The 13,836-nt window shown below is 42.5% G+C and overlaps 1 protein-coding gene across 1 annotated transcript in view; it reads left to right on the top strand.

Annotated features, from left to right (window-relative positions):
* Positions 1 to 13,836, top strand: part of LOC102806997 (uncharacterized) — a 74,713-nt gene that overhangs the window by 33,855 nt on the left and 27,022 nt on the right. The window contains exons 6-8 of the mRNA XM_006821180.3: positions 7,990 to 8,082; positions 9,566 to 9,670; positions 13,070 to 13,272. Coding sequence (XP_006821243.1) covers positions 7,990 to 8,082; positions 9,566 to 9,670; positions 13,070 to 13,272 — 401 coding nt within the window. The remainder of the gene's footprint in view (positions 1 to 7,989; positions 8,083 to 9,565; positions 9,671 to 13,069; positions 13,273 to 13,836) is intronic.

The raw sequence follows: 13,836 nt of genomic DNA, 5'->3' as shown, positions 1-13,836 counted from the left end.
TGGTGAGCCACGCTTTTGGGGTGAGGCGGAGTATCATCGATTCCAGTGATACAATGTCGATACCCCCACCATTGATCCTAAAGCGACCACCTAAGGTTGCTTCAAAGCTTATGGGATCATGGGCATCGGGATCCAAAGCAGTGCGGAGTGGGGCGCAGAGCACACAAACGGTGTTGATGGGCGGTGTTGGTCAGCCGCGGAGGATGTAATGCTTAAGGCTCCTGGGTGGGGATAACTTTAGGCAACACTTCCCATTTGACCAAACGCTACCCGGTCGGTGTGGTTTCGGGATCAGACCCCATAGCATGGGATGAGACCAAAACGCCCCCAACCGGATTCCAAGGCTCCTTCCCCAGACCCTGGTACCACGAATTTGGCAATTAAAGATGACCCATCCAGCCCTGAGGGCAGAGTTGCTTGAGCGCAGTATTTTGCATGCTCAAGACTCGGTGGCCCTTGGAGACTGAACGCACCAGCCTCCTAGACCAGGAGACATTTTTACAGGTGGGCCACTGCACATCTACATGCGACACCCCCTAGTGTCGCCTGACTCTCTTGGCCGAGGCCACTACTGTGCTACGAGACGCAGCCTTAGGCGCACGTGTTTTGGCCGACAAGCTGAGCCGAGGTACGTCCCCACCTTATTGACGCAGACTGGACATCCTCCACCCTCTTTGTTCAGGGAATGGTGGGTACATTTTGAGCTTCGGAGTGCAATGAACCAGAGGGTTCAGTTCGACGGCGATGGCTTACCCGATTTTACCGGCTGCAGCGAGGCTGTGCCCCTGGAGGCTTTCCTCCTATGGGGCTTGTTGCGGGTCCTTTTGTGGACCCTTCTTCACACGGGTTTGCCTCCAAGCCTCCAAGGGCTTTGGTCGAAGGACTGTCGGGACAATTGCGTCCCTGGAAGGCCGGGCAGATCAGACGCAGTCGGAGCGAGCTGCCTCCACTGTGTCCCCTCGGTGGGCAAGCAGGAAGAGACACAAAAGCATGTTTGCATTCAAACCCCCGTTTCCAGCCACGGCTCTCCCACTATTTTGGGGGGAGGTCGAGGCTCAGGCTAATTGCACTGGGCCTCTTCTGGAGCCTCCGGCACTGAATGCCAATGGGGTGCTGGCAGCCAAGCCTCCGATCTCGAGGCAGGGCTTTCAGGGCAGGGCACACGTTGACCCCCCCTACTTTCAGCCAGCTAGGGTTCGTCACGCGGTGACGGTACAACGGTAACGAATTTATCCTTGTGTCTGGTCTCCGCTGTGGGTTTTGACTCCTTTCTTACTGACCCACGGGCGTCCCCAGAGGGAACCGACCCTGTCATGAGACGCACAGTCGAACACGCTCCCTCTCACATATTTAAAGTGAAAGAGGACGCAGTTTGCTCGCGTCGGATACAGCCGGTACTCCGGGCGTTCCCTAAGAGTCTTCCATCTGTATGACTTGGTGAGCCACGCTTTTGGGGTGAGGCGGAGTATCATCGATTCCAGTGATACGATGTCGATACCCCCACCATTGATCCTAAAGCGACCACTTAAGGTTGCTTCAAAGCTTATGGGATCATGGGCATCGGGATCCAAAGCAGTGCGGAGTGGGGCGCAGAGCACACAAACGGTGTTGATGGGCGGTGTTGGTCAGCCGTGGAGGATGTAATGCTTAAGGCTCCTGGGTGGGGATAACATTAGGCAACACTTCCTATTTGACCAAACGCTACCCGGTCGGTGTGGTTTCGGGATCAGACCCCATAGCATGGGATGAGACCAAAACACCCCCAACCGGATTCCAAGGCTCCTTCCCCAGACCCTGGTACCACAAATTTGGCAATTAAAGATGACCCATCCAGCCCTGAGGGCAGAGTTGCTTGAGCGCATTAATTTGCATGCTCAAGACTCTGTGGACCTTGGAGACTGAACGCACCAGCCTCCTAGACCAGGAGACATTTTTACAGGTGGGCCACTGCACATCTACATGCGACACCCCCTAGTGTCGCCTGACTCTCTTGGCCGAGGCCACTACTGTGCTACGAGACGCGGCCTTAGGCGCACGTGTTTTGGCCGACAAGCTGAGCCGAGGTACGTCCCCACCTTATTGACGCAGACTGGACATCCTCTACCCTCTTTGTTCAGGGAATGGTGGGTACATTTTGAGCTTCGGAGTGCAATGAACCAGAGGGTTCAGTTCGAATCCGCTTGCCAGTTGGCCCTGCCATGGACAAGCGGAGGGCACCCCAAGCACAGAATACACAACGCCCTAGGGTGTTGTCCGCTAGCCAGAGTTAGCCAGGAGGCAAGCGATCATACCCTTCCATGGGAGGGAAGAGTAGTGGCACGCCCCCAGGGAGGAAAGAGCCAGGTGGTGGCTCCTCGCCCTCTCTGGGTGGACGTCTACCCGGCAGCAGGGGAAGCATGTTTGACGCTCACCTCTACAATGGGGGGGGGGGACAGGCACGTGTTCGATGAGTGGCCAGGTCACAACTTAGTGAACTCACTTGGGGAACTCACCTCATGGGGGAAGGGAGCTTCCCCCCTCGCAACTGCTGAACACATGGCCACATATCCCTGTCATACACAGATTGCACCGATGTAGTCCGGTTTGGAGACAGCGAGTGACCGATCCCTGGACCTTTCCAGGTGATGACATCCTGTTACGGGATACCGCTGAAATCTCCATTTCCCCCCATCAGTGTCTCCCCTGTTGGGCACTGCCAGGGATCTCAATCAGACAGGAAGTAGCAGTTTGCTGGTAAAAGGCGGCATACACAGGGTACATCAGCCGGAACTAAATCCAGGCTTTACAAATGTGTTCGTAGTACCAAATCTACAAGTGGCAGGCGTCCAGTTCTGGACCTAGGCAGACTGAATCAGTACGTGCTCCTCGATTGGTTCCACATGGAGACACCATTCAGGGTTCTCCTCTCCATCCACCGTTTCGACTAGCTAGCCCCACTAGACTTAAGCGGGGCCTACCAGCACATACTGATGCACCCAGCGAGTTGCCATCTCATTCGAATTGCCCAGCTGGGCCAAGTATTCGAATTTTGGGTGCCCCCCTTTTGGGTTAGGCACAGCGCCCTACGTGTTCACCCAAGTGATGAAACAGGTAGTGCTGCTGCTTCACCAGATGTTGGAACACCTCAATCCGTACCCAGACTACTGGTTACTAACTACCCGGGCAAGGGGTTAATAGCCAAACATGTCAGGCTAACACAGGATTTACTTCACCAGTTAGGCTCGTTAGTAAATCGACAAGTCCCACCTCAACCCAACGCGCAGTTGGTGTCCCTGGGCATGGAGTTTTGACACAGAGGTAAGCTTGGCTTATCGAACGTGTTGCTTAGCGCTAAGCAGTCTAGCCGAATGCCTAGTCAGCGTTCCCTCAGTGTCCCTCCGAGAACAAATACAGATCATCGGAATGATGACCTCACTTCAAAGGGTCGTTCTCCAGGCCGCACTACGCAGCTGCCCGGTATAACGCTTGTTATAACGCCGAGCTCTCCTATGGGAACTAGATAGACGGGTTTCTTTCTCGGACCAAGTGAAGGAAACCCTGCCCTGGTGGTCATCACTGGCCAACCTCGGACAGGGGTGCTAACCGCATACCACCTTCCAGGGGTAAGGAACAGTCTGGCGACGCCCTTTCAGGATGGCTCCGTCCAAGTGGCTGATACCCCAGTGGGTAGCCTCCAGGCTGTTTCGGCTGTGGGACGGTCCAAGGTTGGACCAGTTTGCCGCACCCCGGAACGCCAAGCTCCCAACGTACGTAACACTCCTGCTGACTCCAGGAGCCTGGGCCAGGGTCAGTTTGCTAACCCTGTGGACCCACTTAGTTGTGTACGCCTTTCCTCCCTTCCCGCTCACCAGGCACCGGAAAAAACTTTGACAGGTGCACACCCGCATATTATCATGGGTTGCACCCAATTGGCCAAGCAAGGCCTAGTTTCCACTTCTGTTGAAAATGCTAGTCGAATCACTAGCAGTGTGTCACACCCATAAGTTGCCTAAAACTAGATTAGCTCAAATCACAGGTGGACAGATAGGGAAAATTTATATGAAGGGCACCTAACTGGTATCTCTACAATAACAACCAGGGATCTCTTACTCCGGTCGGGACAATTCGACAGTCCAGTGGTAAACCGAGGTAACGACGTACATCGAATATTATAATCAAGGAGACATTCACACCATTAATTAACAACGCAGACAGGTCAAGTAAACAACAACTTCTATTCAATATTCATAAAGGTGAACCAAAGTCAACAGTGGGCACATATAATTATTTGTACATAACACAATAATTGGCACCTCGCTCACTGAAGTATAAACTAACAATAGTATGGTAATAAACACTACAAATGCATGAATTGGCAGTAATACACACAATAATAATCACTTCCGGTTAACAGAATTAACAGCAATGTTCATCACAATAATTACTAAAGTTGTATGACTCGATAGTTAAATACACAATGTCCATCAATATACATGTAGCGTAAACACAACAATAACTATAGTGTTATGAAATTCTCTCGTTGGGTAAATACAACAACAGTTAACTGGTACAACAACTCAATAAAATTCTGCATGAACTTTAGTACAACGTACAGCCTAATAAAACTATACATGTCATGAATGTACCAACAGTAAAAGCACTAACCCTAGTTAACTGATTACATGTAACCTCTAATTAATATTCACTTCAGACGAACATCACACAGATACGCACAATCTTTGCTGTCTTGTAGGGCACAACACACGAAATTGCTAACTTTAACAACAAGCCAAACGAAAAACTTCCCTCCAAGCGCAAAGATTCAAACACACAAAAATCATACAGTCGCGCGTGTACATGTGAGTAACGGAACTGATCACTGTTCGAAATCGTATGACAGTTTGCACAAAGTTAACTTTTGTTAGTCAATAACGAGTATCAAACCTGATCTTCAAGTTCCTTACGGTAACGGCGAGTCCCACAGTGGCGTACTGGTGTCGATCACGTCAAAATAGCGGCGAAACCCTCACAACTGTAGCGGCGGAGCGTAGGTCCCTTTGACTTTCAAATCGCCTCACGCGCGTACAGTAGTTTCACAAACTTGACAAAACCAGTTCACTTCACTCGCCCACAACTGCTTCTATCAGTCGTTCGACTCGAAATACTCCGGCCCCACGGGTACCTGTCACTCAGCAAGGACTTCAACTCACAGTCCCATCGGCAATGGCCTTTTCTGGTCGCGCTGATCGGCTCAGGCAGCGTTTCAACCAGTCAACTCGGGACGGCGTGGTTCCACTTTAACGAGCAGCCATTGTTCCCCCGTCTTCACTACGCTGACGTCATCCCTTCCACGAAGTGATCACGTGATACTCTCATGTCAAATGTATTCACTCAGGAGCCAAAATAAGTTTCATAACTCCATTACGGCTATCCCTGTTAGTATAGTGTATGCAAAAAGCACATCCACACAAATCACTGCATGTCATGTCCGTCTGACAATCTATAAAATGTTCTAATTACACAATAAAAATACAACTCAATGGCGTCAAATTTACCAGGCGACAAGTGCTTTCGGACTTACCGGATCTGCCGTCCCAACCAGATGGCGCACTACCAATGAGCCCAGCAGGTATCACTTACACACATAGAGGCTCTCAGTAGACCCGCACATACGAAAGCCTTATCTGAGCGGGCTGCCAACGTCCTGACCAGGGCGAACAGGGGCCTACATTTCTAGGTTGCGAGCATACACTGATTGGTGTAGCGGAAGGGAGATTGATCCATACCATCCCTCTATTGGCCAGGTAGCAGGCTCTTTTGTCCACCTGTTTGACGAAGTGGGTTGTCCTACACAGCGATCGTTGGCTACAGGTCAGTCTTGTCCCCCACCACTCTAAATGTATGGGAACAAGACTAGCCGATTGTCCTATTATTAGGAGACTATTTACTGCTTTCCGGATGCCAAGACCCCATACAAGGGAGCCGCCCAACTGGGACTCGTCGGCTGTGTTGTCTGCTCTAAGCAGAACGCCCTTTGAGCCTCTCCAATCAGCACCACTCAAATTTTGAACGTGGAAAATAGTCTTCCTACTGGCCCTTGCCTCAGGTAGGCGCGGCCAGAGCTGGGGGGGGGCATTGTACTTCTCGGATGATGGACTGTCGTTATGGACAATCAAGTTGTGCTAAAGACACGAATCGGGTTTCTCGTTTAGAACCAAATCCCAGGACACTATCCTCACCCGATCGTCATCCCTCGGCTGTCAAATTTTGTCTGCCCGGAGGGTCAGGAGGAATTGCTTCTCTACCCGGTTCGAGCACATAGTTGCCACCAAACCATACTAAGGATTTGGAACAGGGTGCCAGGCACACATCTTTGTGTTATGGCCTAGGCAGGCAGGATATGCCGGTCTCCCCAACTTCTATAACTAGGTGGTTTACTGCGACTGTAATAGAGGTCTAATACTTTATATTCCTCGACACAGAGCTCGCAGAGACACCAAGTACGAGCTCATGAGGTCTGTGCGATGGCTAACTCGCTAGTGCTAGCGTCAGCCCCCCCCCCCCCTCGAGCACACATGTAGGGCAGGTTTCTGGAGAATGCAGAACGTCTTTATCAACTACCATCTAAGAGACACCGAATCAATTGAAAAGGGTCTCTCTAGGTTGGGTCCCGTCGTAGCGGGTCAGTCTTTGTTTGCTGACCCAGCCCGAATGACCGCTAGGGTCCCTGCGCATAGGCAATAAGTCAGTCCGGCATTTTATGCGAACAGGTTTCTCTACCATCGCACTCCCCTGAGAGCTCCCAGGTCCCACTTTGCGGCCTATGCCCTCATGCAGAACTGTTTCGGTCTTTACTTTGAAAGCTTACTACCCCCCAGAATTTGGTTGGGGTCTAGCTTTCTCGGGCACACCGAACCCTGTCACCATAGCAGCATGTTGGCTCCTTGCTCCGGGGACAGCACAGGCAAGGTAAGACACTACCCTTTTTTGGGTCTTAACTAGGGTGTTGAGTTTGTTTTCATCCCAGACTGGGAAAAGACTTTCATCATTTTTTCTGTTTGTTCGGAAAAATCCGCCACCTATCGGTGTCTGACTACAGTTCAAAATAGTCATTTTGACTGACCGGAGTCTATGGTGGGTAATTGAATGTAGTGAATTAAGGCGAGGGTTCTACGAACCCGCCTATTCACATAGTTCATACCCACCATAGACTCCCCCCCCCCAACCTCCCCACTCTTTTCGTCGTGTTGGTCTAAGTCCTCAAGGCGAAGAGAAAGGAACCAAAGTGATTGACGGCTACCTATGGCGCTGCCATGTGGCCTCGGTCACGTGGGTTTGTGACGTACATGTAAGGTGTAAAAGAATCTTGAGGTCATGGGGCTTCCCCTGATTCTATCTTTCCGTCACCGGCAGAATCGCTGATTAATGCCTACAGTTCAAAATAGTCATTTTGACTGACCGGAGTCTATAGTGGGTATGAACTATGTGAATAGGCGGGTTCGGAGAACCCTCGCCTAATTCTAAATTATGTAATTTCAAGATTCAAACTTATCTCTCTGATATGGTCTGTCACCTTCCTCACTGGATTTGTTTACATTCATATATTCAAGTATTGCAGGGACACAGTCCATTGCATACATGCCATTACAGTGGAGCTCTTTCAGAAATCGTTCCATCTTCCGTTGTACATTTGTTTTTAATCTGAAAACCCTTCGTTTAAAGATTATGCCATGATTTGTTATCGCTAAATATATCTGAAAGTAGAGAAATTTTTACATCAAAAGTGGCAACAAATGGTATGATTTGTATTGTATATATAATTAATTTGAATGTTAAATTATCATATATGTACTTATGTAAAAGTAATATTAAGAATAATAAAACACTTCACTAAAAGTGCTGGCAGCGTGGTTAATGGTATAGGACTATAGTAATGGTGCTTTGAAACCAAGCATATTCTTTTGTCAAAGCAGTCTAGAGGATACTGAATGCTACATTGTCTTTTTACAGCTACCATATGTGCAGACATATGGGACGACGTTTATACACAGCTTTCAACTATTATGAACACTTTCCCTTCTCATGCTCAGAATTCCAACTCAGGTAAGAACCATTTATTATTGCTCACTTCTCCAATCACCTGTACATCTTTTGATTTGATCAGTATAGTTTGATGTTGTTGTTTTTTTACTTGAGTTAGGGAGTTTTATGAGTTTTACTTTTCTAGTGAGTTAGGGAATTTATATCAAGTTATATATTTTCTGCAAGTTTCAACTGTGCCATTATTGTATGTGAGTAAACTATTATTGGTGGTATTGTAAGTTTTATTGTGTTTATTTTATGTGTTTTTTGTACATTAAGGATTAAACAATTATTATTTGGTAAAACGTCTTGCATTTAGACTATTACTGGTTGTTAATATCAATCCATCCACACATAAGCCCCCTACTAGTCCCACTCACCTTTACTCTAACTCATCTACATTTAGACTATTACTAGTTGTTAATATCAATTCCTATCCCATATTACTTGATAGATCCATCATCCTGTCCAGACCATGTCATCTACTCATAAACCCCTACTAGTCCCACTCACCCTTACGAACACAGTCTGAAAACATGGACTTATGTTTTGACCTCTGTGCGTGCGTGCGTGCTTCCGTCCGTCCGTCCGTCTGTTCGTGCATGCGTCCGGACCTGTATCTTAGAAATGCTTGGACCAATCACAATCAAACTTCACACATACATCATACATGATATTCTACATATGCACATCAATTTGTTTCACGATGTGATTCAAGATGGCCGAATGGTGGCTATTTTTGCTCTAAAAATCATCAAAATCAAACATTTCTCGGATGTTGGATTTTGTTCAAACTTGGCATATACATTGGACATTATAAGATCTTGATGCACATCATTTTGTTTTCAGATAAGATTCAAAATGGCCAACTGGCAGCCATTTTGTTTTAATAAATGTGGTTCTATAGTGCCATATCTCGAACTTGCTATGACTGATTATGTTCAAATTTTAAATATTCATCATACATCATGTCATAGATATACAAATATATTGGTTTGATGATCCTATTAAAAATGGCCGATTGTTGGCAATTTGTGTGCTATAAAATCATCAAATATCAAGCATTTCTGGCATTTATGGATGGATTTTGTTCAAACTTGGTACAAACATTAGACTTTATGGTTCCTGATGCATGTTATTTTATTTTTTTAGATCAGATTCAGAATGGCTGACTGGCCGCCATTTTGTTTTAATGAATAGGCTTCTAGAGCCATACCTATGACATGCTTTGACTGACTATGTTCAAATTTTATATATTCATTATACATGTATTCAAAATGGCTGATTTTGTTTTAATTAATGCTGTTCCAGAGCAATATCTCTCAATACTTGTTTGACGATCAGATAAAAATGTCAATCATTTAAATGTTTTCATAATCATATTCCTGACATGTTTATATTCCAGCTATATTACTATAGACAAAACTATATATCTTAAATTCGATAATGGGAACTGTGCCATGCATGGCTTGTTGATTCTAATACCAATCTTTTTATCCTACAGTGCCTGGTAGACCTATCATCCTCTGTGGACCACTGTCATTGATACGTGGAACCAGTCTATATTTTAACAGTAGTTATCCCGACAAATTTGATGATTGCTGCAGAAGTAAGTCAACCTTCTTAATTACCGTATTGTTCCACATAGCCAGGCTTATGCATGATAGGGGGACACATAAGGGTATTTATAACCGCAATAATAGGGTGTGTTGGTCCTGCTAAAACTATGATAAGAGGCACATAGGGTTATATATAACCTAAATAATAGAGACTCGATTTCATACTAAGCTGCGAGTTTATTCTATGGTCACAAATTTTAGTTTTTTAGTTGGTATTGGTGATATGCTTCTAATAGAGTAAATACAGTATACTCAAGAAGTCCATTTAAAACTGTGAATTAAATACTATCACAGCATACATGTGTCAATAAAATTTAATAATAATATATATACTGCATCCTTAAAAATGTTCTATTGGTTAATAGCAATTTATAAATAAAATGAATGTAATAGTAAAAGAGAGAAAGTCAGTATTACAAATCAAGTGAATGTTCATTTCTTAAAATGAAAGAATTGTTTATAAAATAACCCATCAGCATTTGAAACCACTTTTTCTAACCATCAGTGGATTTTTTGAAGTGAGTCAAAACGCTATTATTAGTACTTTCATGAAAATGAATTGCTATTTCTGTGAAATTGAACTGAACACATATTCAGTATATGTTCACTAATTGTACGTTGTATATTAAAGTGTGATACTATATGACTGGAGGAGTACACAATGGGAGAGCACTTTTTAAATAAAATTAATTATAGTAATTACAACCTTTTACTGTAATTAATTCATTAATAATTCAAGTTATAAAACTACAAAACTGAATGTTCCTTGTACACACCAGCTGACATACACTCATGAACACAGTATTCCCTGATCCAGCATTAAATTACTAAAATATAAATTGCGCTACATCACAACACAGCTGCTGACTGTGCATCAATCATGAATACAACATCCAGTATTAAGTTATGCACATTTCAATTGAACTTGTGACCTCAATTCTGTGGGCCATGTTTGTACACTCTTGTTCGCACTAAATAATTGTGTGTTATGTTACAAATCTGTTTGTATACTTGACTGAAACATGCCCACATATTATGAAAGCCCTCGCCTTGGCTTTGAAAAAAACGTCTATATCTAAGCTTTTCTCCAGCATGGCAATTTAAGTATCTGTTTTGAAATATGTCAAAGCGCCCTCACCAGTGTTTTATAGGAGATTGTTTTTGTATTCAATATGGATCAAGAAATGCAGCCAAAGCACATCAATGATTGAACAGAGTTATTTGACTGCCAAATGCTTGCTTTGATCTCCTTGTAGACAGACAACTCAACAAGATATACAAAGGCAGCTTTACTGTAGACATTTGCAAGAAAATGAAACAATTTTGTGCATTAACCAAGCCAAGTTACATTAAGTATATTATTACACATCTGTCACCGTAACGCCATAAATTACAGTTTGCCAAAATTTTGTGGTATTGCACTGGGTATTTTCATCCTACAATATTAGGGAATGCAAATTCCAAATGTGGAACTCACAGAACCATCCTCTAATAATAAAAAACAAACATGGCAGCCTCCACTGTTTGACCAGACCCACACGAAGAAGTTCGCTAAATCCCTTCTAAACTTTTTGGATTTCGGCATTCCCATTGTGTATCCTTGAAAGAAAAAGATGTATAATAATAAGGTTATTATAAGGATACTTTTCAGTATTGTTGTAATAACCTCGTATTATATTAAACTAAACTAAAACTACATGTATTGTAACCATATAAATATACCATCATTGAGGGCAGACTTTGACTTGTGTTTGATTATTGGGAACATAGCTAGAATAAATACAGGAAGCGGTCAGATATAATAGATAAATGAACTGTTTATTATTCTGTGGAATACTTAATTTTCACTTGGAATTCATTTTCGTTTTTTTTGTCGAAGGAATGATTCAGCAAAAATAAAATCCAGCAATATACCTTCTTTCCTATATTTTACATTCAACTTGTCAAAAATCAATGAAAATAAATACATAATAAATTCAATACAAAATACAAAAAATAATTCTATGTAAAATAGTTTAAAGTATTTTACAGTAATCTATACATGTATGCTGCAAAAATCTTCTTAAAAACCCATGTAAAGATCAATCTAAATAAAGATTTTTCACATTGGCATAATAATGTGTGAGTTTAATAAGTCAACCAATCTGAAAACTCATAAAAATGATATTGTAAAGTAATAAAAAATATATTGATTACTTGTATGGATATATTAATTGGACAGTTTTGAGAAATATATGTCTATAAAAATTGTATCCAATATTGAATAATTTTCTGCATGAATATTATAGAATGCTCATTGTGTTATTTTCACAAAGATGCCATTACTTTTCGCAAGTATTATCAATTATGGTTAATCATTAAAGTGGACAGTCCCTTGCTGAATACTCGTATAATATATTTTGGTACAGTACTGTGCATAATATACCATGATTGCAACAATTCCTAATGGTCGACTTTCAACTAAAACCAAATAATATTTTTGGCATTTCTAAATTATATTACTCACAATCAATATAGGATAAGTGCATGGTATTCTTGTATTAAAGACCTAATTGTCTCTTGAGCTCAAATAAAAATATCACACTGTATATGTATGACTTGTGGGAGACTGAATAAGATGTCAGTTCCGCATGATCTAATTTAACAAGTATACCCTGGGACAAAGTTAACAGCCAGCCAGCTACATGTAAGTGGTACTATCTGTTTAATCTCCTCCCAGTCAATGTCAGTTTTGTTATTTTCACACAGTATCCAATCTGCACAGTATGTTCATTACTTTCGCATTATGACCTGTATTCTGGGGAAATAAGTCTCAATTTGTGCAGTAGTGAACATTGCAATTTCCATGTGATGTTAGCAAACTCTAAACAAATTTTTATACATGCTGAAGGTATACTGTAAAATATTTTATTTTCGCTTGGAATAAAATTTTGCTATTTTTAGTATCAATTCAGTGAAAATAAAACCCAGCGAATTTACTTTTTTTTCCTATATTCTACATTCAACTTGTCAAAACTAGATATTAGATAACATCACAGAATTTGATCTTCATGGAGGCATCAAAGGCAATTATCTCACTGTCCTAAGAGTTTGCCTTGGTGTCCTAGAAAATACAGATTTTCTCTATACTACTCCTATACGCCAAGGCAATCTTATCACATTTTGCCTTAAAAATGAGAGATTTTACACCACCAGTTTCCTCTTTTTGTCACAAATTCACAAAATAGTTCTCTTTATAGTCTGCCAATTTGGGACAAAAAAGCCAAATTTTTTGAGTAAATTACAGTTCATTTCCAGAAAATTTTGAAAAATACAAGAAAAAATGAACTGACATCATAAAACAAATTTCAGGTCTGATACAAAATAGTTTTATTTTATCTCTGTTACAGCCACCACTAATATTGACATAAACTTGGTATATGACCCTGGATGGAGGCTGAAATTCCAGTCAGTGAAAGACATGCAATCAGTTATTGAGAAAAAAGAGTACATTGTTGATGAGAGGCTGAAGTACTTTCAGAATAACAGCAAATCATGTCTTGATAAAGAGTTTCTTGTTTTGCCATCATCTGTTAAGGAGATTACACAGCAGGTGGGTAATGAAGTCATTGCATCTTTGAGTGAAAGGCCAAGGTGAAAGGTCACACATCCTGGTCTTTTTTGTCTGTAACACACTACTATTACTTGTTCAGTTAATGCATCCACTCGGAAGACATCAAAACATCAAAAATGCTCTCATGGGTAATATGAGTTTGCAAAATGTAGCTGAACTGGAACTAGCGTTTTCATTGGACAAAACTCAACAATAAATAAATAATTAATTAATCAATAACTGAAAAGCAAACTGTGATAGCTTAGGTTATGGAGTATCATCACAGGAATATATAGATTCTCTGTGGAAAGTGTCAAATTGCTGTCATGTGGGAAGGCTGAGTAATTCTGTAGATTGAATCATTCCCAAAAAAGATGCAGTCTCATCTATTTATGGAAAGTGGGATAAATACGAAAGCACAGTGTTTTTGACTCCTGTGTGATGTATATGATATAAATGATGAAATGCAATGGTTATCTTTTGGGTTTGCACATATTATGCAAAAGAGAATGTTTCAATAGTGATGTATGTGATATAAATGATGGAATGTAATGGTTTTCTTTT

This window comes from Saccoglossus kowalevskii, chromosome 14 (assembly GCF_978046115.1).
Source record: "Saccoglossus kowalevskii chromosome 14, keSacKowa6.1, whole genome shotgun sequence".
Lineage (NCBI taxonomy): Eukaryota > Metazoa > Hemichordata > Enteropneusta > Harrimaniidae > Saccoglossus > Saccoglossus kowalevskii.
Note: the sequence above shows the minus strand (reverse complement) of the source record. Positions and strands in the feature narration are given on the sequence as shown.